This window comes from Rhinoraja longicauda, chromosome 42 (assembly GCF_053455715.1).
Source record: "Rhinoraja longicauda isolate Sanriku21f chromosome 42, sRhiLon1.1, whole genome shotgun sequence".
NCBI classification, from domain to species: Eukaryota; Metazoa; Chordata; class Chondrichthyes; order Rajiformes; family Arhynchobatidae; genus Rhinoraja; species Rhinoraja longicauda.
The window spans coordinates 510494-535757 of record NC_135994.1 but is presented as its reverse complement, the minus strand read 5'-3'; the positions used below and the strand labels follow the sequence as shown (position 1 = coordinate 535757).

The window sequence follows — 25264 nt, the reverse complement described above, 5'->3', positions numbered from 1 at the left end:
CCCATTTGCTTAATAAATTTTAAATCTTTCCCTCTCTCACACATAAAGCGTTTTCAGAAAAAAGGTGTAATACTATTTATTGTATGCCATGCACAGTGCGGACTTAAAAGGCAACATCTACACTTCTCGGGTTTCTCTCTATGATGGCCGCCGACAAGAATGGAAGATATAAACCATCACATGAAGAAAAGCACCAAAGGAGAGAGGGGGGAAATAGAGCACTGGGGAAAGAAACAAACTGCATTAAAGGACAAGCTGATTATTATCACAGATGATTTAAAAAATATATAAATCAACTTCACAAAACATGCATAACTAATTTTACAAAAGGACCTGGACACGAACAGGGAAAGCAGGGAGTGCATTCACCACACACTGCTGCATCCCAGACCATCGCAACATTGCTGCGGTCTGGAAAAGGTCTACAATCTGGGTGCAGCAATCTCAAGCTGCAACCTAATCCTAGCATCCAGTCAGCCTGCTCAGAGCCTCGTGAGTAGATTGCAGAAGCATAATATGAACTGGAATGCTGTATTAGAGTTGCATTTTGTTTCTTTAAATTTTTGTGCAAGTGTTCAGAAGAGTGTGTGCTTTACGATGGTGTAATATGCAGAGAATGCTGACAGGAGGGTTTTGTTTTTAAAAGACAACTCTAGACAACTCCAAAGACGTACAGGTATGTAGGTTAATTGGCTGGGTAAATGTTTAAAAAAAATTGTCCCTAGTGGGTGTAGGATAGTGTTAATGTGCGGGGATCGCTGGGCGGCGCGGACTTGGTGGGCCGAAAAGGCCTGTTTCCGCGCTGTATATATATGATATGATATGATATGATATGATATGATAGTTAAAACCTGATAACAAACCATTGCGGCAATAATGTAAAATTAGCTGAAACAGCAAAAGCAAAGGTCCACCATTAAAATTCCAGAAAGATGTGAATAGCGGGTGTGAAAGAAAGCTGCTCATCTTATTTAATATTTTGAAACAGTGAAGAACCATTGACCCAGAATTTCTGGGAAGACAGAGTTCAATGCTCTTGGCATTACTAGTGAGTAATTGCTCAGTAACATGTGGTAATTGCGGGCTACCCAGTAAATTGCGAACTGCCACATTGCTGAACTATTTGCTTTGCTCCACCTTGCAAAAACAGCCACTGATTGCCATCCTTCGACTATGTTTCAAGGTATTTGCTGCATTTGCGCCGCCGGTAAAGCAAACTGAATTTATTGCAAAATCTATGATACATTGTGATGCAAGCACCTGGTGAGATTTATCTTCTTGCAAATGCAAATTCTTTCCAACCCAGAGAGAAAACAACTAAAATTGGATTATCATTCCTTCAGGCAGTAAATTGTTCTCAGGTTTTGTTTTTAATTTAAATGCAGATCTTTTACTTTGACAATCAAAACTGCAGATGCTGGAAATTTAAAATAAAACCAGAAAATGTTGGAAATACTCAGCAGATCAGGCCACGTTTGTGGGAAGAGAAAGTTTAGGTTGAAGACTTCACCTGTTAAAGGGCCCTTGATGTGAAATGTTAGCTCTTTTACTTTTCCTGTCTCTTTTCAATCTCTCTTCATCCATACATTCCGTACTTCTCTTTTTGCACTTAATTTGAAACTAATTCACCCCATTTCCTTCACATTATACCTATTAAATCTTATGCTAAGAAATCAGTCTGCTTGTTCTGTCATTCACCAAGGTCCCAGATGCCCCATTATCCTTGTCAAGCAGTTATCAGCAAACATTTCCAGCAATTTGCAACATAAAATAATGAGCTGCGAGGGTGAAAGAAAAAAAATCTAACAAATGAGGCACATCACCAGATGCCTAGGCCCACTACATCCTAGGCCATTATGCTGCAATTCAAGGCAAAATGCGTCATTAAATGTTGTTTTGTGGATTAATGTCTCTTACCCACAACATAAATGACATGTTTCAATAGAACACACTAAATATTCACAGAACATTGGCTTGAATTGTCCTATTTATCACTTACTACTCTACAACGGCATGGTAAGTGGTTGGAGTTTTGGGATTTGACAGGAAATGCCCCATCAGTTTTTATGCTATCTTTCAGATCCCAGTCACGACTGCAGAGTCAGTTTAGAGCAACGTCTAAGACACCACTGCCTAGCTCTCGCCAAGGAACCTAACACTGTGGTGGCACAGTGAATATCGAATTCAGTGTTCCTGTGTGAATAGGAAGTGAAAACAGATACTTTCCAGCTTGATGTCCAGTTTGCCATTTGCCTCTGATAGGCCTCGAGAGACGTTTCTGCTTTAAACGACACCAGATGCACTTAAGTTGTTGCTACATAGGGGGTGCTAGCACACTGGAAGACTGGAGCAATTCCAATAGGTTTAGAAAATAAAGATTGTTAAATCACAGCGTAAGGGAAACAATGTTTGTAATTATTTGTACAAAATATGTTATCAGGCAAAAAATGAGCAACAACAAAAAAATTTGCTCGGATGCCAAGTCCCAATCATTACCAACCAAACTCCTTCTGGAAACACATAAATGTAACCACCAGATAGAGGTTGAAAAGCCCTTTGACTTCACTACCACTGTCAATAAACTGGAGGTTCAATGACACAGAAGGAATACAAGTGTAGAGCTATTTATTTAAGGGGGGGGGGGGGGGGGGAGGGAGGGTAGGGGAATTAAAAATAAGAAAATTGAGACATTTTGTACTGTCATTCACTATTGGAATATTAGTTAAGGTACTAGCTCAATAGAAATAACTGATGAGGCAATTGTACTTTGTCTTTAATTAAATGTTTTTACACAGAACTTACCAGCACGGCCAACTGCCGATATGCCTTTTTCAGCTCGGCATCAGTGGCCATTACCTCCACGCCTAGAACTTTAAAAGGATCCAGCTCCTCCTCTGGTACATCAGCCATTGCCAACAGCCGGTCCACCTCGTGATCGGGCTGGTACCTGTTAGCGCTAGGCGACTGGGGTGAAGGAGGTGAAGATGGAGACTGGCCCGCAGTCTGCCATTTAGCAGTTCGCCACAATCTCATTTTCAATTTCTCCCACAGTCTTTTCAAATAATTCCAAGTTCTAGATTCTTCTATGGTGGAGCACAAGTAGTGCAGAAAACAAACAGCTACCGTGTGGGGAAAGTTTTCCTGGCCCCTGATGGGTAACCTCTGAAAAATCATGAAAACACCAGACTTTGCATATTTGTAGACAAGTCGTAAGCATCCTATAAATAACATTAGTACTAGAAAAAGCAGAGCAAGCAGCATTTTTAAAAACTTTAGAGTCATCTTCATCAAGGAAAGGCAAAACCTCCTAAGTTTCTCTGACCCCAACTTTGCCTGCTTCAGAAGCCACATGCTTGAGGTCCTTGCACTGCCCTTTAAGGAATTAAAATCCTCTTTTTGTATCTGGCAACATGAATATACAAACTTGCCGCCCATCTCCACATACTCGCCACACTTGTGCGTCACAAAAAGAATGACGTCCATTATGATTTTGATATAGGTTACACATCTCCAAAGCAGCTCCTCCGTTTGTTTCTGGATGCCAAACTTTAATCTATCCCGGTTTTCAGTATGCTGCCGCTTCCTCTCAGCCTTCGAGTGCCTTTGTTTATTAATGGAAGACTTGCCGCTTTTCTTTGTGTGCTCCCTCACATCCTCTTTATCGTAGGCGTTTGAAGAGTTCTCTTTTGTCACCGATTTGTTTCTTTGCCTTTTGCTGCTTTTTCTGCTGGCCAGCTTCACCGGCTGCGTGGCATCTTCCGACACCTTCACGTGGCTTTCGGCCGTGCTGTCATGTTCATTGAATTCATCACATTTGTCTATTCCATCTTCTTGTGAAGCATTGGCAGAACGAATGCAATCCAAGTTGTCAAGAAAGGACAGATTGTCGTCTGTGCTGAATGGGAAGTTGTGGTCTCCGTAGCTTCGGGATTCAAAACACCCGTCCAAAAACATCCGAGTACCTGCGGAGCTTTCCAACAGAGGGATGGACGAGAGGCACCCGTCCTCCTGCGAGTCATTCTCAGTCACACCTTCGCGATTGGTTATTGCATCGGAAAGAGAGTACGACTTATCACTACTGGCCAACTCGGCCTCTCGGTTTTGAAGGTTACATCCCTCACATGACGTGCCAGAACAATAAAGAGGTGGCAGTTTCCCTGTAAAATCCAGCTGCCCACAGGGGAAGCTCAACCCTTCCATATCCTTCAGCTCCTTGTCTAAACGTTGATCTAAATATGGTTCTTTGTGGTCAAAGCACTTCACGTCATCGAGAGACCAATCTGACAAGGGCGGACTGTTCCCTGTCTCAGTATTTCTCGCAGGTTGTTGGCTTGTTCTTGACCAGGTCTGATGACTATGCGATGTGTCAGCATGTTCAGAAATGTACAGATCTGAGTCGATGTTGTCACGTTTTGCACGACAGGAATAATTTGGAAAAGCATCGGTTTTATCATCATGAGGAGAATTGGCAACTGGCCGATTTATCTGGGCAAACTGACAATGGGTGTGATGGAGCAGTTGGGATGCAACTTGCTGCTCCTCCTCCTCCTCATACCAGTGGGTTTTGTTTCTTTCCGACCACTGCAAATCACCTCGCCCACCATAGTGATTCTTTCCCTCCATTGCAGCTGAATCTCAAGTTACTGGTAATCATATTTGTTCCATCTTCACCTGGAATCAACAAGATATAATCAATGTTTTTAATTCTTCAATTGAAGTAAATACATATAGATATTCAAATCTTGCAACAATGACATGGTAATAATGAATAAAAGCCATCTCACAAATCAATACATTGCATCTATGCAGTTATTTCCTGATCTACATGTTCGTAAATAGCCTACCTGCCTTAATGCAAGTCATGAATAACATTACAGACACACATCTCCATAAATAACTTCACACCTGCAGATGCCGAAATTTTGAGCAAAAAAACAGAAAGTGCTGGAGGAACTGAAGGGTCCCAATCCAAAATGACGCCTATCCATGTCCTCCAGAGATGCTGCCTGACCCACCGAGTGAATCCAGCACTTTGTGTATTTTTTTATTCACACCGTAAGCTTGCTTACAATCATTATATTATAATGAAGACCAAAGACTGCAATTACTTCTCCAGATCAATTATTCATTGTCAGAGAGAAACGTAACAGTACCCAGGCCAACCAATGCTTTCTTACCCATCTCACAACAATTCCCTCAATTTTCTTCTTATCTATTGTGAGAACAAAGCTGTGGCGAGGGATAGTTCCAGTGATACCACCATCCCTTCATTTGTTTTTCACTCTCAGAGGCTGAGAGACAGATCCTGGAACTTAATGTCTTTATGGCTACAGGCTGGAATGAAGTTGTTTATTAACACACAATACACAAGAGGTCAGAATTTAAAACACACATTACGTTTGGATTGTGCAAGAAAATCTCAAATTAGCATGTGCCTTTTCTCGAACTTTTCCAACTAGTTGTTTTTCTTAAAGATACCAGGCCAAGAAGTACAACTGGGATTGGAAACTGCAGCACTGGGGAGATTTTTTAAACTAGATTTCATTGCTATTCGCATGTAGACAATGAATCCTGGAGAATGCCCAAAAAATATTTCTCCAGTGAACATGTGGCCTGAAAATTTATTTTGCTGCCATTAATTTAACGTTTTAAAAAGGATGAAAATGGTATATGATGGATAACAGCTCCATATCTCAGAAAAAACAACCAAACTGATAAAATTATGAAATAGGTAAATTGTCAGTGCTTTGTTAGATTTATTCCCATTTTAGTGTTGAGAATATCTTCCAAGACATGGATTCTGGAATTGTTCCTGTGGACTAGGGGATAGAAAATGTGATCCCGCAGAGGGCGGGCAGAACAGGCAGGGAGGAGCGGGCAGAGGGGAGGAGAGGAGCGGGCAGAGGGGAGGAGAGGAGCGGGCAGAGGGGAGGAGAGGAGCGGGCAGAGGGGAGGAGAGGAGCGGGCAGAGGGGAGGAGAGGAGCGGGCAGAGGGGAGGAGAGGAGCGGGCAGAGGGGAGGAGAGGAGCGGGCAGAGGGGAGGAGAGGAGCGGGCAGAGGGGAGGAGAGGAGCGGGCAGAGGGGAGGAGAGGAGCGGGCAGAGGGGAGGAGAGGAGCGGGCAGAGGGGAGGAGAGGAGCGGGCAGAGGGGAGGAGAGGAGCGGGCAGAGGGGAGGAGAGGAGCGGGCAGAGGGGAGGAGAGGAGCGGGCAGAGGGGAGGAGAGGAGCGGGCAGACGGGAGGAGAGGAGCGGGCAGAGGGGAGGAGAGGAGCGGGCAGAGGGGAGGAGAGGAGCGGGCAGAGGGGAGGAGAGGAGCGGGCAGAGGGGAGGAGAGGAGCGGGCAGAGGGGAGGAGAGGAGCGGGCAGAGGGGAGGAGAGGAGCGGGCAGAGGGGAGGAGAGGAGCGGGCAGAGGGGAGGAGAGGAGCGGGCAGAGGGGAGGAGAGGAGCGGGCAGAGGGGAGGAGAGGAGCGGGCAGAGGGGAGGAGAGGAGCGGGCAGAGGGGAGGAGAGGAGCGGGCAGAGGGGAGGAGAGGAGCGGGCAGAGGGGAGGAGGAGGGGGCAGAGGAGAGGGCTAGAGGGGCAGGCAGGGACAACGCATGGTTTCCAAGAAGAGAAGAATTGGATTCAAAGTAGCTTGGAGGAAGGAGTCAAAGGATAGTGGTGAAGGGGTGTTTTTCCGATAGGAGGCTTGTGACCAGTGGTGTGCCACAGGAGTGGGTGCTGGGTCCCCTGCTGTTTGATTTATACATCACCAACTTTGATGACAATGTAGTTAACATTGTTAGTAAATTTGCAGGTGACGCCAAAATTAACCAGTGAGGAAAGATATCTAAGATTACAACAAGATCTAGATCACTTGGAAAGGCGGGGCAAGGAGTGGCAAATGGAATTTAACTCTGACAAGTGGTGTTGCACTTTGGTAAGTCAAACAAAGACAGGATTTAAACAGTAAATGGTAGAGCCCTGGAGAGTGTTGCAGAACTGAGAGATCTAGGAGTACCGATGCATGGTTCTCTGAAGTGGCGATTCAGCTGGACAGTGTGGTGAAGGCGGCGTTTGGCACACTTGCCTTCATTAGGAATGGTATTAGGTATAAACATAGAAAATAGGTGCAGGAGTAGGCCATTCGGCCCTTCGAGCCTGCACCGCCATTCAATATGATCATGGCTGATCATCCAACTCAGTATCCTGTACCTGCCTTCTCTCCATACTCCCTGATCCCTTTAGCCACAAGGGCCACATCTAACTCCCTCTTAAATATAGCCAATGAACTGGCCTCAACGACCTTCTGTGGCAGAGAATTCCACAGATTCACCACTCTCTGTGAAAAAAAAACTTTCTCATCTCGGTCCTAAAAGACTTCCCCCTTATCCTTAAACTGTGACCCTTTGTTCTGGACTTCCCCAACATCGGGAACAATCTTCCTGCATCTAGCCTGTCCAACCCCTTAAGAATTTTGTAAGTTTCTATAAGATCCGCCCTCAATCTTCTAAATTCCAGCGAGTACAAGCCGAGTCTATCCAGTCTTTCTTCATATGAAAGTCCTGCCATCCCAGGAATCAATCTGGTGAACCTTCTCTGTACTCCCTCTATGGCAAGAATGTCTTTCCTCAGATTAGGAGACCAAAACTGTAAGCAATACCCCAGGTGTGGTCTCACCAATGCCCTGTACAACTGCACATAAAATGTGGGACATCACGATGCAGCTGTGGTGAGCTCACCCTGGGGAGTGCTGTATGTGCTTCTGGTCACCCAGCTACAGGAAGGATGTCATTAAGTTGGAAAGGGTGCAATAGAGATTCACCAGGACATTGCCTGAGCTTGTGCGCTTGAGCTTTCGGGACAGGTTAGATCGACTAGGACAAGGGTTCCCAACCTGGGGTAAATTTCACCTACCCAGGGAGTAGGTGACTGACTGTGTTTGGTTCTGGTATACCAGTATCTGTTCATCATTAGTTGTTCATAAATAAGTGAAATAACATTATGTGCTATTATTATTGTTATTTGAACTTAAAATAATAATGTTAAAAACTATTTTAAAATTTCCCCTTTGTCGGTTGCTTTATTATGCTCGAAGTGTAAACTCAAATTACTGAACAAAACAGGGTGGGGGTAAATTTACTTTCGAAAAGTTGCAACGGGGTAAATGGGACGAAAAAGGCTGGGAACCCCTGGGCTAGGACATTTTCTTTGGGGCACAAGAGGCTGAGGGGTGACCTTTTTGAGGTGTACAAGATCATGAAGGGAAAAGATAAAGTGATCGTTCAGTCTTTTTCCAAGGGTAGAGGATTCTAAAACTAGAGTTGAGAGGGGAGAGATTTAAGGGCCAGTTTCAGTACTGTATCTCTCTGTGACTCCATGTGATCACCCTGCCACTCCCAGTGAACTTGGCTAATGAAGCAGAGGCGCCGAATCAGAGCTCTCAATGGTCTGTGGCTTTTAATTTCTTCACACAGGAGGTTGTGGTTCTTTGGAATTTTCCACCTGGCAAGGTGCGAATGCATAGTGGTTAACCGTATTTATGCTTGAGATTTATTTTGGCACAAAAGGAAATTGGGCATTGGGAGAGAAAACAAAAGTATAGGATGACATTGAATGGTAGTTAAGGGACTGCAAAGCTTACAATAGCCTTACTTTATGTTCTTAACGTGCCATGGTGTATTTAATTGCTGACCACTTTATTGATGGTGTGCATTAGTACCTCGGTGCACAGGATGAATTTTCAGAAACAAGAATGTTAATGAAATCAGTGCAAACGAGTCATTATGTACAGAGAGACATGTTACCGAGAGTGCTAAGGTGCAAATCCCTGCCCACTCTGCTGCTGCATTCAGCTGTGCCAGCAACCTCGCATCAATCCAGGAACCAATCACTCCACAGCTCAACAAGGAGAAGCTGCCTTTGAGGGGCCAGCATTTGGGTGGGTTAGTAAATGGTGCAGATACGCAAGATTGAAATGTGGTGTTCAGGGCAACACAGTGAGTGTGGGACCATTGGTGGGGGTGGCACCTGCTTCATGCATTGGCACACTAGACACTCTTGACTAAATACCATGGGTAGGAACAAAACTGCAGATGCTGGTATAAATCAAAGGTAGACAAGAAATGCTGGAGTAACTCAGCGGGCCAGGCAGCATCTCTGGAGAGAAGGAATGGGTGACGTTTCGGGTCGAGACCCTTCTTCAGACTGATATCAGGGGAGGGACAAAGATAAGATGTAGTCAGAGTGAGGCCCAGTGCAAATTGGAGGAATAACATCTCATAATTCGCTTGGGCAGTTTACACCCCAGCGGTATGAACATTGACTTCTCTAACTTCAGATAGTTCCTCTTTCCCTCTCTATCCCCTCCCCCTTCCCAGTTCTCCCTCTAGTCTTCCTGCCTCCTACTACATCCTATCTTTCTCCCGCCCCCTCCACTGATATCAGTCTGAAGAAGGGTCTCGACCCGAAACGTCATCCATTCCTTCTCTCCAGAGATGCTGCCTGGCCCGCTGAGTTACTCCAGCATTTCATGTCTACCTTTGACTAGATACCATGGTCGCTCTCATCCTATCTACAGGTGCTCCTCAGCTTATGATGGGGTTCCTTTCCGAGAAACCCATCGCAAACCGAAAATATTGTAAGTGGAAATGCATTTAATACACGTGATCACGTGGCAGGAAGCGAACTGCCATTTGCACCATCGCAAAGTCGAAATATCGCAAGTCGAAGCATCGTACGCCTGGGAGCATCTGTATTGGATAAGAGGCTGCCATCTCTGCCTCTTTTTCTTTGGCGGCACAGGTTTCCCCAGCCCAGGGATTTTCTTATGATAACAAAGTCAATATGGTTTAGAGATACAACGTGTAAACAGGCCCTTCGACCCATCAAGTCCACACAGACCTGCGATCCATGCACACTAACACTATCCTGCATACACTAGGGACAATTTACAATTATAACAAGCCAATTAGCCTACAACCCGTATGTCTTTGGAGTGTGGGAGGAAACCCGAGATCCCAGAGAAAACCCACGCAGGTCACAGGAAAAACGTACAAACTCCGTACAGACAGCACCCAGAGTCAGGATCGAACCCGGGTCTCTGGCGCTGCGCTGCGCCACCTTGCCGCTCTTATTGGGCATTTTGAAAATACAGGTGGGTATGTCCCTGAGCATTTCATTTGGAGGTCCAAGAGCAATATAACAAATCAATGCTCGACAGAGAAGCAGGCATCGTTCGGATTTCACATTTTCCATCTGGATTATTGTAGCTGCTTCCCTCCTTGTCCCTCAAAAAGATAGAAACAATGTACAATGTTGAGTAAGATCTGAGACATGGGTACAACCCCTCCCTGACCAAAAGGCATATTGCAAGAGAGGTCTCATCATACTAATGTTATTGCGCATTAGCATTAAAGACCAGGCAATTTTCTGAACAACACACACGGCCAATGAAATAAATGCAATAATTCACCAGTCCTCTTTGGTGTTGTACTCATTGATTCTGGTCATTTGTGCTGACCTCAAAAGCAGAGTACCAATCATTGGTTGCCATTTCAGTACATTTCTCCAAAGTGAAATGGGATCTATTGATGTTAAAGACCACAATTAAGTCCCAGAGTAATGGAATGACAGTTTTTTTGCTAATTATTTGTTATATGACATTACATTTGGAATTTTTAACCTGGCGATAAATTCAAGGTGGTGGCCCAAGAAAACTTCAGATTATTTTCAGAGTTTAGAGATGGAAACTGGCCCTTCGGCCCACCAAGGCCTCGCCAACCACTGATCACCCATTCACACTAGTTCTATGCTATCCCACTTACTCACCCACTCTCTATACACTAGGAGTAATTTACACAGGCCAATTAACCTACAAACCCGCACGTGTGTCGAATGTGGGAGGAAACCAGAGCACCTCGAGGTCACGGGGAGAATGTGCAATCTCCACACAGACAGCACCCGAGGTCAGAATCAGAATCAAACCCAGGTCACTGATGCTGTGAGGCAGCAGCTCTACCAGCTGTGCCACTGCGCTATATTGGAGTAATGTGATTTGAATTTTCCATTCTGAATTCCTATTTTTCCTATTTACAGTGGGCAGCAGCAGCAATCAGCAGTAGCAGCAGCAGCAACAGCAATCAGCAGTAGCAGCAGCAGCAGCAATCAGCAGTAGCAGCAGCAGCAAGCAGCAGTAGCAGCAGCAAGCAGCAGCAGGAGCAAGCAGCACCAAGCTGTGTTGCTTGGGAAGTAGTGTGTGGGGATTGTGTGGGGATAGTAAGGAGTAAGACCTGTGTGATCTCCCGGACTAGTTTCGATCGCCTAGCTTGCGGTCGGAGAGGAATTTCCCGGATTTTTCCCCAAATTGGCCTGGGTTTTTTATCCGGTTTTTCGCCTCTCCCAGGAGATCACTCAGTTCTTTTGGGTGGGCGGTTGGAGCGGTTGGAGTAGTGGCCGAGCGGTAGATTTAGTAACCGAGCGCGGGGCTTTGTTTGGAGAGTATGACTGCCAGGGCAGTTTTTTGTTCTGGGTGTCAGATGTGGGGAATCTGGGAGTCTGATAGTCTTCCAGACATCCACATCTGCGCCAGGTGTGACGAGATGGGGCTCCTAAGGGACCGTATTAGGAACCTGGAGCGGCAGATTGATGACCTCCGTCTGATCAGGGAGAGTGAGGAGGTTATAGATAGGAGTTACAGGGAGGTGGTCACTCCTAGACCACGGGAGGTAGACAAGTGGGTCACTGTTAGGGGGGGCAAGGAACAGAGGCAGGGACTAGGGAGTACCCCGGTGGCTGTACCCCTTGGAAATAAGTACTCCTGTTTAAGTACTGTTGGGGGGGACAGCCTACCTGGGGGCAACGACGGTGCCCGGGCCTCTGGCAAGGAGTCCGGCCCTGTTGCTCAGAAGGGTAGGGAAAGGAAGAGGAGAGCAGTAGTAATAGGGGACTCTATAGTGAGGGGGTCAGATAGGCGTTTCTGTGGACGCAGTCGGGAGACCCGGATGGTGGTTTGCCTCCCTGGTGCCGGTGTCCGGGATGTGTCTGAGCGTGTCCAGGATATCCTGAAAGGGGAGGGAGAGGAGCCAGAGGTCGTGGTACATATAGGTACCAACAATATAGGTAGGATAAGGGAAGAGGTCCTGAAAGGAGAATTCAGGGAGCTAGGAAGAGAGTTAAAAAAAAGGACTTCCAAAGTAATAATCTCAGGCTTACTGCCTGTGCCACGCGATAGTGAGAATAGGAATGGAGTGAGGTGGAGGATAAATACGTGGCTGAGGAACTGGTGCAGGGAGCAGGGTTTCAAGTTTCTGGATCATTGGGACCTCTTCTGGGGGAAGTATGACCTGTACAAAAAGGACGGGTTGCATCTGAACCCGAGGGGAACCAATATCCTGGCGGGGAGATTTGCTAAAATAACTGCGGAGACTTTAAACTAGTACGGTTGGGGGGAGGGACTCAAACACAGATAGCTAATAGGCAGTGTGTGAGGCAGGAGGCAGAAAAGGGAAACACTCAGACCCAATATGTAGGAGAGAAAGAAGGGAAAAGAAATAAACTGAGAATAAGAAATGATGGGTCCCTTAAATATGTATATTTTAATGCTAGGAGCATTGTAAGAAAGGTGGATGAGCTTAGAGCCTGGATTGACATCTGGAAGTATGATTGATGTTGTGGCGATCAGTGAAACATGGTTGCAGGAGGGTTGCGATTGGCAATTAAATATTCCAGGATTTCATTGTTTCAGATGTGATAGAATCGGAGGGGTAAGAGGTGGGGGTGTTGCATTGCTTGTCAGGGAGGATATCACAGCAGTGCTTTGGCAGGACAGACTAGAAGGCTCGATTAAGGAGGCTGTTTGGGTGGAACTCAGAAATGAGAAAGGTTTAGCAACACTTATAGGGGTGTATTATAGACCGCCAAATAGGGAACGAGAATTGGAAGAGCAAATATGTAAGGAGATAGCAGATATTAGTAGTAAGCACAGAGTGGTGATTGTGGGTGATTTCAATTTTCCATATATAGACTGGGAATCACATTCTGTTAAAGGGCTGGATGGTTTGGAGTTTGTAAAATGTGTGCAGGATAGTTTTTTGCAGCAATACGTAGAGGTGCCTACCAGAGAAGGGGCAGTGTTGGACCTCCTGTTAGGAAATTAGATGGGTCAGGTGACGGAGGTATGTGTTGAGGAGCACTTTGGGTCTAGTGATCATAATGCCATTAGTTTCAATATCATTATGGAGAAGGTCAAATCTGGACCAAGGGTTGAGATTTTGGATTGGAGAAAGGCTAATTTTGAGGAGATGAGAAAGGATTTAAAAGGAGTGAAATGGAAATTGTTGTTTTATGAAAAGGATATAATAGAGAAATGGAGGATATTTAAAGGTGAAATTTTGAGAGTACAGAGTCTTTATGTCCCTGTTCGGTGGAAAGGAAAGAATAATAATTTGAAAGAGCCGTGGTTTTCCAGGGAAATTGGACACTTGGTTCGGAAAAAGAGGGAGATATACAATAAATATAAGCGGCAGGGAGTAAATGAGGTTCTTGAGGAATATAAAGAATGTAAAAGGAATCTTAAAAAGGAAATTAGAAAAGCGAAAAAAAGATATGAGGCTGCTTTGGCAAGTAATGTAAAAGTAAACCCCAAGGGGTTCTACAGATATGTCAATAGCAAAAGGATAGTGAGGGATAAAATTGGTCCATTAGAGAGTCAGAGTGGACAGCTATGTGCTGAGCCGGAAGAAATGGAGGAGATATTAAACAATTTCTTTTCTTCGGTATTTACCGAGGAGAAGGATATTGAATTATGTGAGGTAAGCGAAACAAGTAGAGTAGTGATGGAAATTAGGAGGATTAAAGAAGAGGAGGTACGGACACTTTTGAAGAATATAAAAGTGGATAAGTCTCCAGGTCCTGATAGGATATTCCCTAGGACATTGAGGGAAGTTAGTGCAGAAATAGCAGGGGCTATGACGGAAATATTTCAAACGTCATTAGAAACAGGGATGGTGCCGGAAGATTGGCGCATTGCGCATGTTGTGCCTTTGTTTAAAAAAGGTTCTAAAAGTAAACCTAGCAATTATAGACCTATTAGTTTGACGTCTGTGGTGGGAAAATTAATGGAAAAGATACTTAGGGACAATATATATAATTATTTGGATAATCAAGGCCTGATTAGAAACAGTCAACATGGATTTGTGCCTGGAAGGTCATGTTTGACTAATCTTCTTGAATTTTTTGAAGAGGTTACCAGGGAAATTGATACGGGCAAGGCTGTGGATGTTGTCTATATGGACTTCAGTAAGGCATTTGACAAGGTTCCACATGGAAGGTTGATTAAGAAGGTTAAATCGTTGGGTATTAATAGTGAGGTTGCAAGATGGATTCAACAATGGCTGAATGGGAGATACCAGAGGGTAACGGTTGACAATTGTATGTCAGGTTGGAGGCCAGTGTCTAGTGGAGTGCCCCAAGGATCTGTGTTGGGTCCACTGTTGTTTGTCATTTACATTAATGATCTGGATGATGGTGTGGCAAATTGGATTAGTAAATATGCAGATGATACTAAGATAGGTGGAGTAGTTGATAGTGAGGTAGATTTTCAAAGTCTACAGAGAGACTTGGGCCTTTTGGAAGGGTGGGCTGAAAGATGGCAGATGGAGTTTAATGCTGATAAGTGTGAGGTGCTGCATTTTGGTAGGACAAATCAAAATAGGACGTACAGGGTAAATGGTAGGGAATTGAGGAATGCAGTGGAACAGAGGGATCTGGGAATAACTGTGCATTGTTCCCTGAAGGTGGAATCTCATGTGGATAGGGTGGTGAAGAAGGCGTTTGGTATGCTTGCCTTTATAAATCAGAGCATCGAGTATAGAAGTTGGGATGTAATGTTGAAATTGTACAGGGCATTGGTGAGGCCAAATCTGGAGTATGGTGTGCAGTTCTGGTCGCCAAATTATAGGAAGGATGTCGACAAAATGGAGAGGGTACAGAGGAGATTTACTAGAATGTTGCCTGGGTTTCAGCACTTAGGCTACAGAGAGAGGTTGAACAGGTTGGGTCTTTATTCTTTGGAGCGTAGAAGGTTGAGGGGGGACTTGATAGAGGTTTTTAAAATTTTGAGAGGGACGGACAGAGTTGACGTGGGTAGGCTTTTCCCTTTGAGAGTGGGGAAGATTCCAACAAGGGGACATAGCTTCAGAATTGAGGGACAAAGGTTTAGGGGTAACATGAGGGGGAACTTCTTTACTCAGAGGGTTGTGGCTGTATGGAATGGGCTTCCGGTGGAAGTGGTGGAGGCTGGCTCGATTTTATTATTTAAGAGTAAATTGGATAGGTATATGGATAGGAGGGGATTGGAGGGTTATGGTCTGAGTGCAGGTAGATGAGACTAGGTCAGGGAGAATGGTCGGCGTGGACTGGTAGGGCCGGACAGGCCTGTTTCCATGCTGTAGTTGTTATATATGTTGTTATATTTGGGAGCTACATTCACTCATCTTTTGACTCAACTGCAGCATCACCAATGGCAGGGCATAGAATTACTGGGCCATGGTTACATGATGTATTATCGATGTTCATATGGGTATAAGTAACAGAAATTCAAACAAGGATGTGATTGTTCTTGTTATTTCCATTGAAGTATTCCTTGATCTATTAAATAATAACTACTTTGTAATGTAATATAGTTTTAATACAACTGAAAATAGGTTTATCAAAATCAACTAGTTTTAATTTTATGGTCAGTTTTCAGATGACACAAAATTAGGAGGTACTAGACCAAGTGGACCTGTTGGGCCCAAACCTCTCCTGCATTGGTGCAGCACCCTCTCCATCCCCCTCAACTCCCCTTATCCTCCCTCCTCCCCTCCCTCAAAGATAGATTTAAACTTTAAAATGTGAATAACTTAAAAAATATAACACCGATTTCAATGAAACTTCTTCCATTATCACCAAAGGGATGATGGTGAGTAAGGAGGGCCTAAAATTGCCGCACTATTGTGTACCGTTTTGGCTGTAGCTCAGGAACAAACAAACAAGAGTTTTAGTATATAGATAGATTGTGAACTGAGGATAATAATAGAATTCATGGAGATATAGACAGGTTGGCAGAAATGGAGAATAGACTGCAGATGAAACAAAGTTAAAGAATGCCAAATGTTGCATTTTGGAAGGAAGAATGAGAAGAGGCATCAAAGTACAAGGCACAATTCTAGAAGGAGGACAAGAACAGAGAGATCCAGGAGTAGACAGGCTTTTTTTCTTTAAAGGAACCAAACAGTTCAAAAACGAGGTTGAAAAGCATACGAATCCTTAGTTTTATAAATAGGATATATAGTCCAAGAGCAAGGAAGTCATGGTGAAGCTTTTAAAAACACTGGTTCAGCTACAACCGGAGTATCATGTCAAGTTCTGGATGCCATATTTTAGCTGAGATGTAAAGACTTTAGAGATGACTGGACCAAGTGGACCCGTTGGGCCCAAACCTCTCCTGCATTGGGGCAGCACCCTCTCCTTCCCCTCCCCCCCCCTCCCCTTCCTCCACCCCTCCCTCCTCTCCTCCCCTCTCCTCCCTCCTCCCCCTTCCCTGCTCCCCTCCCCCCCCCCCCCTCCCTCCTCCCCTGGGTTTCAGACAGCCCCACTCTCAGCCCGGGTCTGTTTCTGTTTCTGTTCCGGTTTCAGCGGGAGGTCACCCCCCAACCGCAGAGTGAAAGAGCAGCTGGAGGACACACACCGCGGATGGGCACGGTTCCCCACGGCCCGGCTCTCGGCGCCGCCCACCCGCACTTCACCGTCCCCACTCACAGACAGCGCCCGTGTGACCGACCGGCTCACAGGAGCCCAGACACGGAGCGACAACCTGGTGGCATTCCACGCTCTGCGCACACAGCTTCCTGGCTCACCCACGCTCTTAAGTCATATCTCACCAACACAGCACTCCACAACACCCCCTTCCTCCCTCCCCCGTCGATTCCACTTCTGGCCAACACGGTACAGCCAGCAGTTTAACTCACAGCGGTCCTTGCTCACTTCCCGATTCTCTTTAAACATTGACATAATTGACAACCAAAGCTCCAAATAGCAAACCCATCCATCCACCCACAATCTCTGTGCGTGAGACTCGTGTCCCGGCCATCTCACGTATCAGATCAACGGGCCCCAACTGTGCAGGCGCTGTCCCGTTTGTTCTGCGCACGCGCGGATCTGACGGCCATCTTATGCAAGTACCAGATCGACAGACCAAAACTACGCATGCGCGGTTTTTAAAAACTTTAAAATGTGAATAACATTAAAAATATAACACCAATTTGAATGAAATGTCCTCCACAGCACCCCAGGACAAAGTTGAGTAAGGTGGGGCTAAAATTGTTGCACTATCGTGTACTGTTTTGGCTGTATTTCAGGAACTAACCAACTGACAAACCAACAAGATGAGAGTATTAGTAATATATATATATATATATATAGATAGATAGATAGATAGATAGATGTAAAGAGATTTAACAAAATGATCCCAGCAGGAATTGAGTTATGTGGATGGACTTGGAGCAGGGTTTACACTCTTTAGAACAGAAGTTATGAGGGAGCTAATAGTGATATTTAAAATCATGGAGAGTATAGATAGAGTAGAAAGAGATAAACTATTCCCATTGGTAGAAAGGTGAACAGCCAGAGGTTAAAGAATGAATCAAAAGTAACACAAGGAAAATATTTTTTCACAGTGAATGTACTGCTTGGGGCAGTAGTGGAGGCAGATTCAATTATTACATTCAAAGGCTAGCTGGATAAGTATCTGAAAGGATAGAATTTATAGGAATGTGAGGAGAGGGCAGAGAAATTAAACCAGCTGGATTCCTCTTAGATTGAGCAAATTTGAAGTTGATGGGCCAAATGGCCTGCTATGGAGGGCGTGCAGCGTAGGTTCACTAGGTTAATTCCCGGAATGGCGGGACTGTCGTATGTTGAAAGGCTGGAGCGATTGGGCTTGTATACACTGGAATTTAGAAGGATGAGGGGGGATCTTATTGAAACATATAAAATAATTAGGGGATTGGACACATTAGAGGCAGGAAACATGTTCCCAATGTTGGGGGAGTCCAGAACAAGGGGCCACAGTTTAAGAATAAGGGGTAGGCCATTTAGAACGGAGATGAGGAAGAACTTTTTCAGTCAGAGAGTGGTGAAGATGTGGAATTCTCTGCCTCAGAAGGCAGTGGAGGCCAGTTCGTTGGATGCTTTCAAGAGAGAGCTGGATAGAGCTCTTAAGGATAGCGGAGTGAGGGGGTATGGGGAGAAGGCAGGAACGGGGTACTGATTGAGAGTGATCAGCCATGATCGCATTGAATGGCGGTGCTGGCTCGAAGGGCTGAATGGCCTACTCCTGCACCTATTGTCTATTGTCTTCCATGATATAACCACCCTGAGATTTTACCATCTCATCTGAATTGTCCTGATATGACTACCACAAATATGCAAAAACATTTTATTGAATTTGAATAGATTTTAAGGGTTCAGATATTGGTGTAAATTTCTTCAGCTTCTCTTGGTACCACAGGTACATTTCTCTACCAAGTCAATTCATGCCCCATTTCAGCCTTGACTCCACAATATAGACCAACATTTCAGTGCTGCATGGCAGAAACAGTATCTTTCAGATAACATATTAAATCAAAGTGAAGGTACAAAAGATCTCACAACCACTGGTTAAAGAGCTGGAGAGATTTTCCAGTACCCTGATCAATATTTACCATTCAAACAAGATCACTGTAAAATGTTCTTTATCGTCCGTGGACAGTTTCTTATGCACAACTTGGCTGTTGTGATTCCTGAATAACTGTTGTCATCTCTATTGAAATCTGAATGAGGGTTTTGACCAAAAACATCACCTATCTACGTTCTCCAGAGATGTTCCCTGACATTCTGAGTTACTCCAGCACTTAGTGACCTTTTGTGGCTTTCCTAAAGTTTGCTTGGACTCCACTATGGCCATCCCGCAGAGCACAGATTTCCTATAGTATTCTTGGCCTTCCCATCCAAACACTCACAGTAAACACACTCTGTACTTTAAAAAAGACATCCACTCAGGCTGCACTCTGCTGTGCTGGGAACCTGGCATGAAATGCTGCCTGCCCTGTTGCTGTTCTTGGGCTGGGACTCTGATGCAAATCCCTGCCCTCCCACTGGCACTCCTGCAGTAATGAACTGCTCCAGTGCCCAAGATGGAGAGGCTGCCTCTCCATACTGAGCCTACTCTCAATTTCTCCGTCTCCACCGCATCTGCTCCCCAGATGATGTCGGAAGGAACTGCAGATGCTGGTTTATACCGAAGATAGATACAAAGTGCTGGAGTAACAGTGGGTCAGACAGCATCTCTGGAGAAAAGACTATTTCTCTTTACAAAAGGCTTTTCTCCAGAGATGCTGCTTGACCCATTGAGTTGCTCCAGCATTTTGTGACCATCCCCAGATGGAGGTGTTCCATACTAGGACATTCAAGATGTCCTTATTCTTCAGAGAACATGGGTTCTCCCCAATTGTCACAGATGTGGCCCTCACACTCATCTCCTCTGTGTCCCTTAGTTCTGCTCTCGTTCCCCCTCCTCCTAGACACAACCAGGACAGAGTTCCCCTGGTCCTCACCTTTCACCCCACCAGCCTCCACCTCAATTACATTATCCTCTAACATTCCCAACACCTCCTAGGCGATCACACCACTAATCACATCTCCCCTTTCCGCCTTCCATAAAGACCACTTCCTCCGCAACTCCTTGGTTCACCCATCCCATCCCTTCCTAATCAAACCAGCCCCTCTCCAGGTATTTTCCCCTGCAACCGCAGGAGATGCAACACATGTCGTTATACCTCCTCCCTCGACTCCATCCAGGGACACCAACAGTCCTTTTAGGTGAGACGTAGGTTCACATGTACCTTCTCTATACTCATTTACTACATCCAGTGTTCATGATGTGGGCTCCTGTACATCATTGAGACAAAACATAGACTCAGCGACCGTTTTGCTGAATACTTATATTCGGTCTGCCGAGGTCTACAGGATCTCCTGGTTTTAATCATTTCAACTTCCCTTCCACACTGTCCTGGGCCTCCTCCATTGCCAGAGTGAGGCCACATGCAAATTTGAGGAACAGCACCTCATATTTCGCCTGGGTAGCTTATATTTTCGCCAGCGGCTTCAACAATGAATTCTCGAATTTTAAGTATCTTCTACAAACACTTCGCTCTCCTTCCCCTTTCTTCCACCCTAGTTGTTTAACCAGTTCCACAGTTCACATTATATCCCTCTTGAGATCACACCTTCCCAAGTCAACAATAGACCTACCAGGGCACCACCCTGCTTGAGGTAATTTGGTGGCAGCCCTGATTTGTCCTGGTCTTTTCTCGTCTCCAGCTCCCCCCCCCCCCCCCCCCCCCAGTCTGAAGAAAGGACCTGACCCGAAACACATCACCTATCCTTTTTCTCCAGAGATGCTGCCTGATCCGCTGAATTACTCCAGCATTTTCTGTCTATCTTTGGTATAAACCAGCATCTGCAGTTCTTTGTTTCTACCGGGGGGGGGGGGGGCGGGGGCATACGGGTGCCATTGGATTTAGACATGATGTTTGTTGTTCTTGTCTCCCCATGTCTTTGGCTGACTATACAGCTCTCCCCACCCCAGACATTTCCTGCACAACTCCTTTAAACTCTGCTCACGTATAGACTTTCCACTGACTGGATAGCACGCAACAAAACAGCTTTTCACTGGACCTCGGTACATGCGACAATAAATTAAATTGAAAGTTATGCCCTCTTAGTCATTGACAATTCCATCCTGGGAAAATGTTCCTTTTTTTTGTATCGTGTACTCAGTAAATTTGATTAACCTTGTGTACAAAGAGGCCTTGAGAATGACATGATTAGCAGTCCATCCTCAAAAGTCATTGCATCTGTTACAATTACAGCACATGGACACTTTTCTGTGCCACTCTAGATGCCCGAGAGGTGGCAAGTTGTGCTACTTCTCCTCCACAATTAGATGCTTCAGAATTTGACACAACTTTGTTTGACACCGAACTTCATTCCTCCCTCAACTGTCTCTATTCATCTGGGAAAATTGCAAAACAATGCCATCATATCACTTAGGGAACTGCACAGCTAAACACAGGTGTGCACATCTCGTTTTAAGGAAAGTATCCATCAAAGTATCCATCCATTTAAGGAAAGTATACGAGTTTTACTTTCAACTTGAGAATTTAAAATAATTAAATTGAAGCACTAACAAAAAATTTAATTGCACTCTTACTGAATAATATTAGCCTGGTAAAAATTTCATTACAACTCTCAAGAATTACAATAACATTTTTTTTTAAATGTAGATACTTTACATTGAATTTGGAATTGGTTTCACCAAGCAGAGATACAAAAATATAAATTCCAACTGTTCTTTTCAATCTATGTTTTTCCAAAAGGTTAAGAAAGCTTAGAACATTTATCTTTCAGATTTTATAATTAGGAAAGTTTTAATTGTGCTACGCTGATTCAAATCCTTTAACTAATGTGGTCAACTCACTAAATTAAGTTAACAGTTCTTTTCTAGATTACAACAATTAAGACATTTCAAATGGGACTTTATTGGCTATAAAACACTTTAGAACATCCTGAAAAGGGACGCAAGGTAATATAAATTGTTTCTATTTGTCTGGATTTCCCTCTAAGATGCTCTTGTGTACTGATGTACTCAGTAAATGTGATTAACCTTGTGTACCTTTACAATGCTTTTGGCCATCTTCACTAATGGTGCGTTTTGAGCACCATTACTTTGCGTCAAGTGTTGTTTGATAAAATTAGCATGAAATCTTTGAGGTGCTTTACTATGTTAAAAAACTAATAAGGGCAAGTTTCAATCATGTTATCCCATTGAAAGGTTAGATATGTTTGGGAAATTGAAACAGTTCTTGGATAACCCTTGTTTAATATTATTGCTTAGAATAGGTATCCAGGGAATACTGCTTGAAGGGACATCCTAAACCAAAACAACAGAATTTAATTGATTCACAAACAGCCAATGATCCCCAAGATAAAACAACAGCCTTCACACCACATCTATTTTTGTTACATCCACATTAAGGAGTTTATACAGGTTTATTTTAGATCAGTTTGATAATTACGTAACACTCCTTTCAGATGATCCATACTGGCTGATTAACAGTGGTCAAGAATGCCACATATTTTGTGGTGGTTAGAATGGAGCAAGAGAGGTAACATTCACTTTGGTTATGTCAATGTGCCAACCTCCTCTTCTCACTATGGAGCATCCTTGCATTCTATAACCTTTGCAGATACATCTTGCATTCAAACAGAATCTAGTATTATTAGCACTTTCTGCAATTCAGGTATATACAGCTTGAGGATTTTACACATTCAACATTAGGTGGTAATGATATCCCAGTGGGAACAGATAGTTAAACGTATCCACATTTAAAAAAATACACGTGCAAGTCACAAAAATTCATATTTTTTTAAACTGCTACAAAAGTGCAAAAGGATGAGGCTTAGAATATACCCTCAAGCCTCAATTTATTGCCCTCCAAGTTACTTCTACCCTGTTTCCCCAAAAGATACAAAAACACATTAAAATAATTTAGCTTTGCGTGTATCTGCAGGCTTGCCAGCAGTTAAATAATAACAACAACGATGTACAAAGGGAAAGCTGATAACATGCCATTAACTATTTCAGCACAAGGAAATGATTAAACACACAAAATGATAAGGAGTAAACATCCAACGTTTGAAATGCATTTTCAGTTTCATTTCTGTCAATAGGCTAGTTGCTTTTAAAATTATAATCGTGAATAGATATATTACCATACTATAAATACAGCAATTATATTCACCTTGCTTCATCCCCAAATGCTAACAGCTTGATGCACTTTAAAACCACAGGAACCAAAAAAGAATATGTGAATATGAACATGGAGCAGAAATAAGTGATTCTGATGCAGTATTACGAGTGGCACGTTATCAGTTTTACTTTCTAATATACTCTTACAACAATCTCACGCTGACCTAGCAAATTTAACATTATCCCATGTCAAGCTGAGATGGGATAATGCCATTTTTACCACTGTCACATCTACAGTAGTTTAACAGCGGTAGTATCACTAATTGCTTATTATGCCTCTTAACTCATGACATAATCAGTTTATCTCATGTTTTATTTTTTTCATTTCCCAAACATTGCATTTGGCTCCAAAATATAGCAATGTTGAAATATAAAACCTGGGGTGGGTGGGGTGGGGAAAGAGTCAACAAAATCAACTTCAATAAATTGATTGGCAAGTTATAAAATTCCAGCATTTAAAAAAAATCTTGAACCAACCTGCTTGAAATTTTTATTTAGATACCTCAGACTAATCATTAAAGAAAGTCGTTGCCCCAACCAAGAGATTATTATGAATTGAGCTTTGAAAGATTCGTGGTGGTTGGAACAAATTTCAGCTCCTTTGGCAATGGGGCTGATGGTGAGGAAACGGAGCCGCCCCTTCAGGCGCCCGCCTCCTCTGCGCGCTCATTGGTTGCAGCGCTTGCCGGTGGAGACAGGCCCTGCAGCCATTGGCTGGCGCTGCTGTCAGTCAGCGTGTCCCACAGGGATGATTGACGCGCCTGCGCGCCCCTCCCCCTTTCTGTTTGGATTCAGTTCTCAGGTCCGATTGTCAGAATGTAACGGCGTGGAACTCACCTCGACTCCCGGGCGTCGCTGCTCTCACACAACGCAAGTGAAAGGCGCCGGCCGCCGAGCGGCCGCCAGCTCCGCTCAAGTGAGACTTTCACCCGTTTGTTTCAGGCGAGCGCCGTTCAGCCACTTTCTCGGAGCGTCGGGGCGGGTGCCAGCTCCATTTCCGGTGTGAGCCGGAATGGACGTCATCCGCGAGGACAAAGCCTGCACGCGCGGTGTGGCCCGGGCGGCAGTCCTGCAGCAGGGCGCTGGGGGTCGCCCGTCCCGGCGGCCAGCCAGCCATTCAATAAGCTGCTCGAAGCATTAGCCCATGACTAATGGCAGTCCAGGAAGGAATTCATTGCAAAATATTATTAGGCAACTCCCATGTAAATCTCCCAGCAGTCCATTTTATTTAAGATGCATTTGCTGCCATGTTTAAATATGCACTCCTGATGGATCTTACAATCTACAGAACATGCCACACACAAGTCAAGTTGTCACATACACATACACGATGTGCAGTGAAATGAAAGTGGCAATGCCTGCGGATTGTGCAGAAAAAGAATTACAGTTACAGCATATAAATTAAAGTTAATACAGAGAAGACAAAATTTAGTCCCTGGAGTTATAATAGTTAACAGTCCTGATGGCCTGCGGGAACAAACTCTGTCTCATCCTCTCCGTTTTCACAGCGTGACAGCGGAGGCGCTTGCCTGACCGTAGCAGCTGGAACAGTCCGTTGCTGGAGTTCCAGGGGTCCCTCATAATCTTGCTTGCTCTCGATCTACACCTCCTGATGTATAGGTCCTGCAGGGGGGCGAGTGTAGTTCTCATGGTGCGTTCTGCCGAACGCATTACTCTCTGCAGGGCCTTCCTGTCCTGGGCAGAGCTGTTCCCAAACCAGACTGTGACAAAATTTAGTCCCTGGAATTATAATAGTTAACAGTCCTAATGGCCTGTGGGAAGAAACTCCGTCTCATCCTCTCCGTTTTCACAGCGTGACAGTGGAGGCACTTGCCTGACCGTAGCAGCTGGAACAGTCCGTTGCTGGGGTGGCAGGGGTCCCTCATAATCTTGCTTGCTCTCGATCTACACCTCCTGATGGTCCTGCAGGGGGGCGAGTGTAGTTCCCATGGTGCGTTCTGCCGAACGCACTACTCTCTGCAGGGCCTTCCTGTGATGTTGCCGGACAGGATGCTCTCTACAGCCCCAGAGTAGAAGCTCAAGGACCAACTCAGGATGAGTAATGGAGACAAGGAACCGCTGGAGTAACTCTGGGGAACATGGATAGGTGATGTTTCAGTGTCAGGACCCTGCAGAATGATCTGAAGAAGGACCCCAACCCAAAACATTGCCTATCCATGTTCTCCAGAGTTGCTGTCTGATCTTGAGATTTACTCCAGCACTGTGTCTTTTGTGCAGATGAGTAATGGATACCAATATTGACAGTACTACATCCCTACCAAAAAAACTTTGTGTTAGATGCTGCAGATGTGTGTTAGATGCGGGTGAACCGACTGTAGTGTCCTTTCCCAGGCCAACCTCTCCAAATGGACCCATTGTACAGGACGTGTTGTCT

General features: G+C 44.6%; 1 protein-coding gene across 4 annotated transcripts in view; it reads right to left on the bottom strand.

The window, feature by feature from the left end:
* Nucleotides 1–23857, bottom strand: part of dnajc14 (DnaJ (Hsp40) homolog, subfamily C, member 14) — a 40064-nt gene extending 16207 nt beyond the window's left edge. For 3 of the 4 annotated variants that reach the window (XR_013549606.1, XR_013549605.1, XM_078431482.1), the window contains exons 1-2: nt 23707–23857; nt 2803–4671 (exon numbers count right to left, since the gene is read on the bottom strand). Coding sequence is in view for 2 of the 4 variants with exons in the window: in XM_078431482.1 (XP_078287608.1) it covers nt 2803–4623 (1821 nt within the window). In the remaining 2 variants the exon portion in view is untranslated. Of the gene's footprint in view, nt 1–2802; nt 4672–23346; nt 23435–23706 lie in introns of those variants that run through there. The other variant, XM_078431483.1, reaches the window with a different exon arrangement.
* Nucleotides 23858–25264: the final 1407 nt, after the last annotated feature.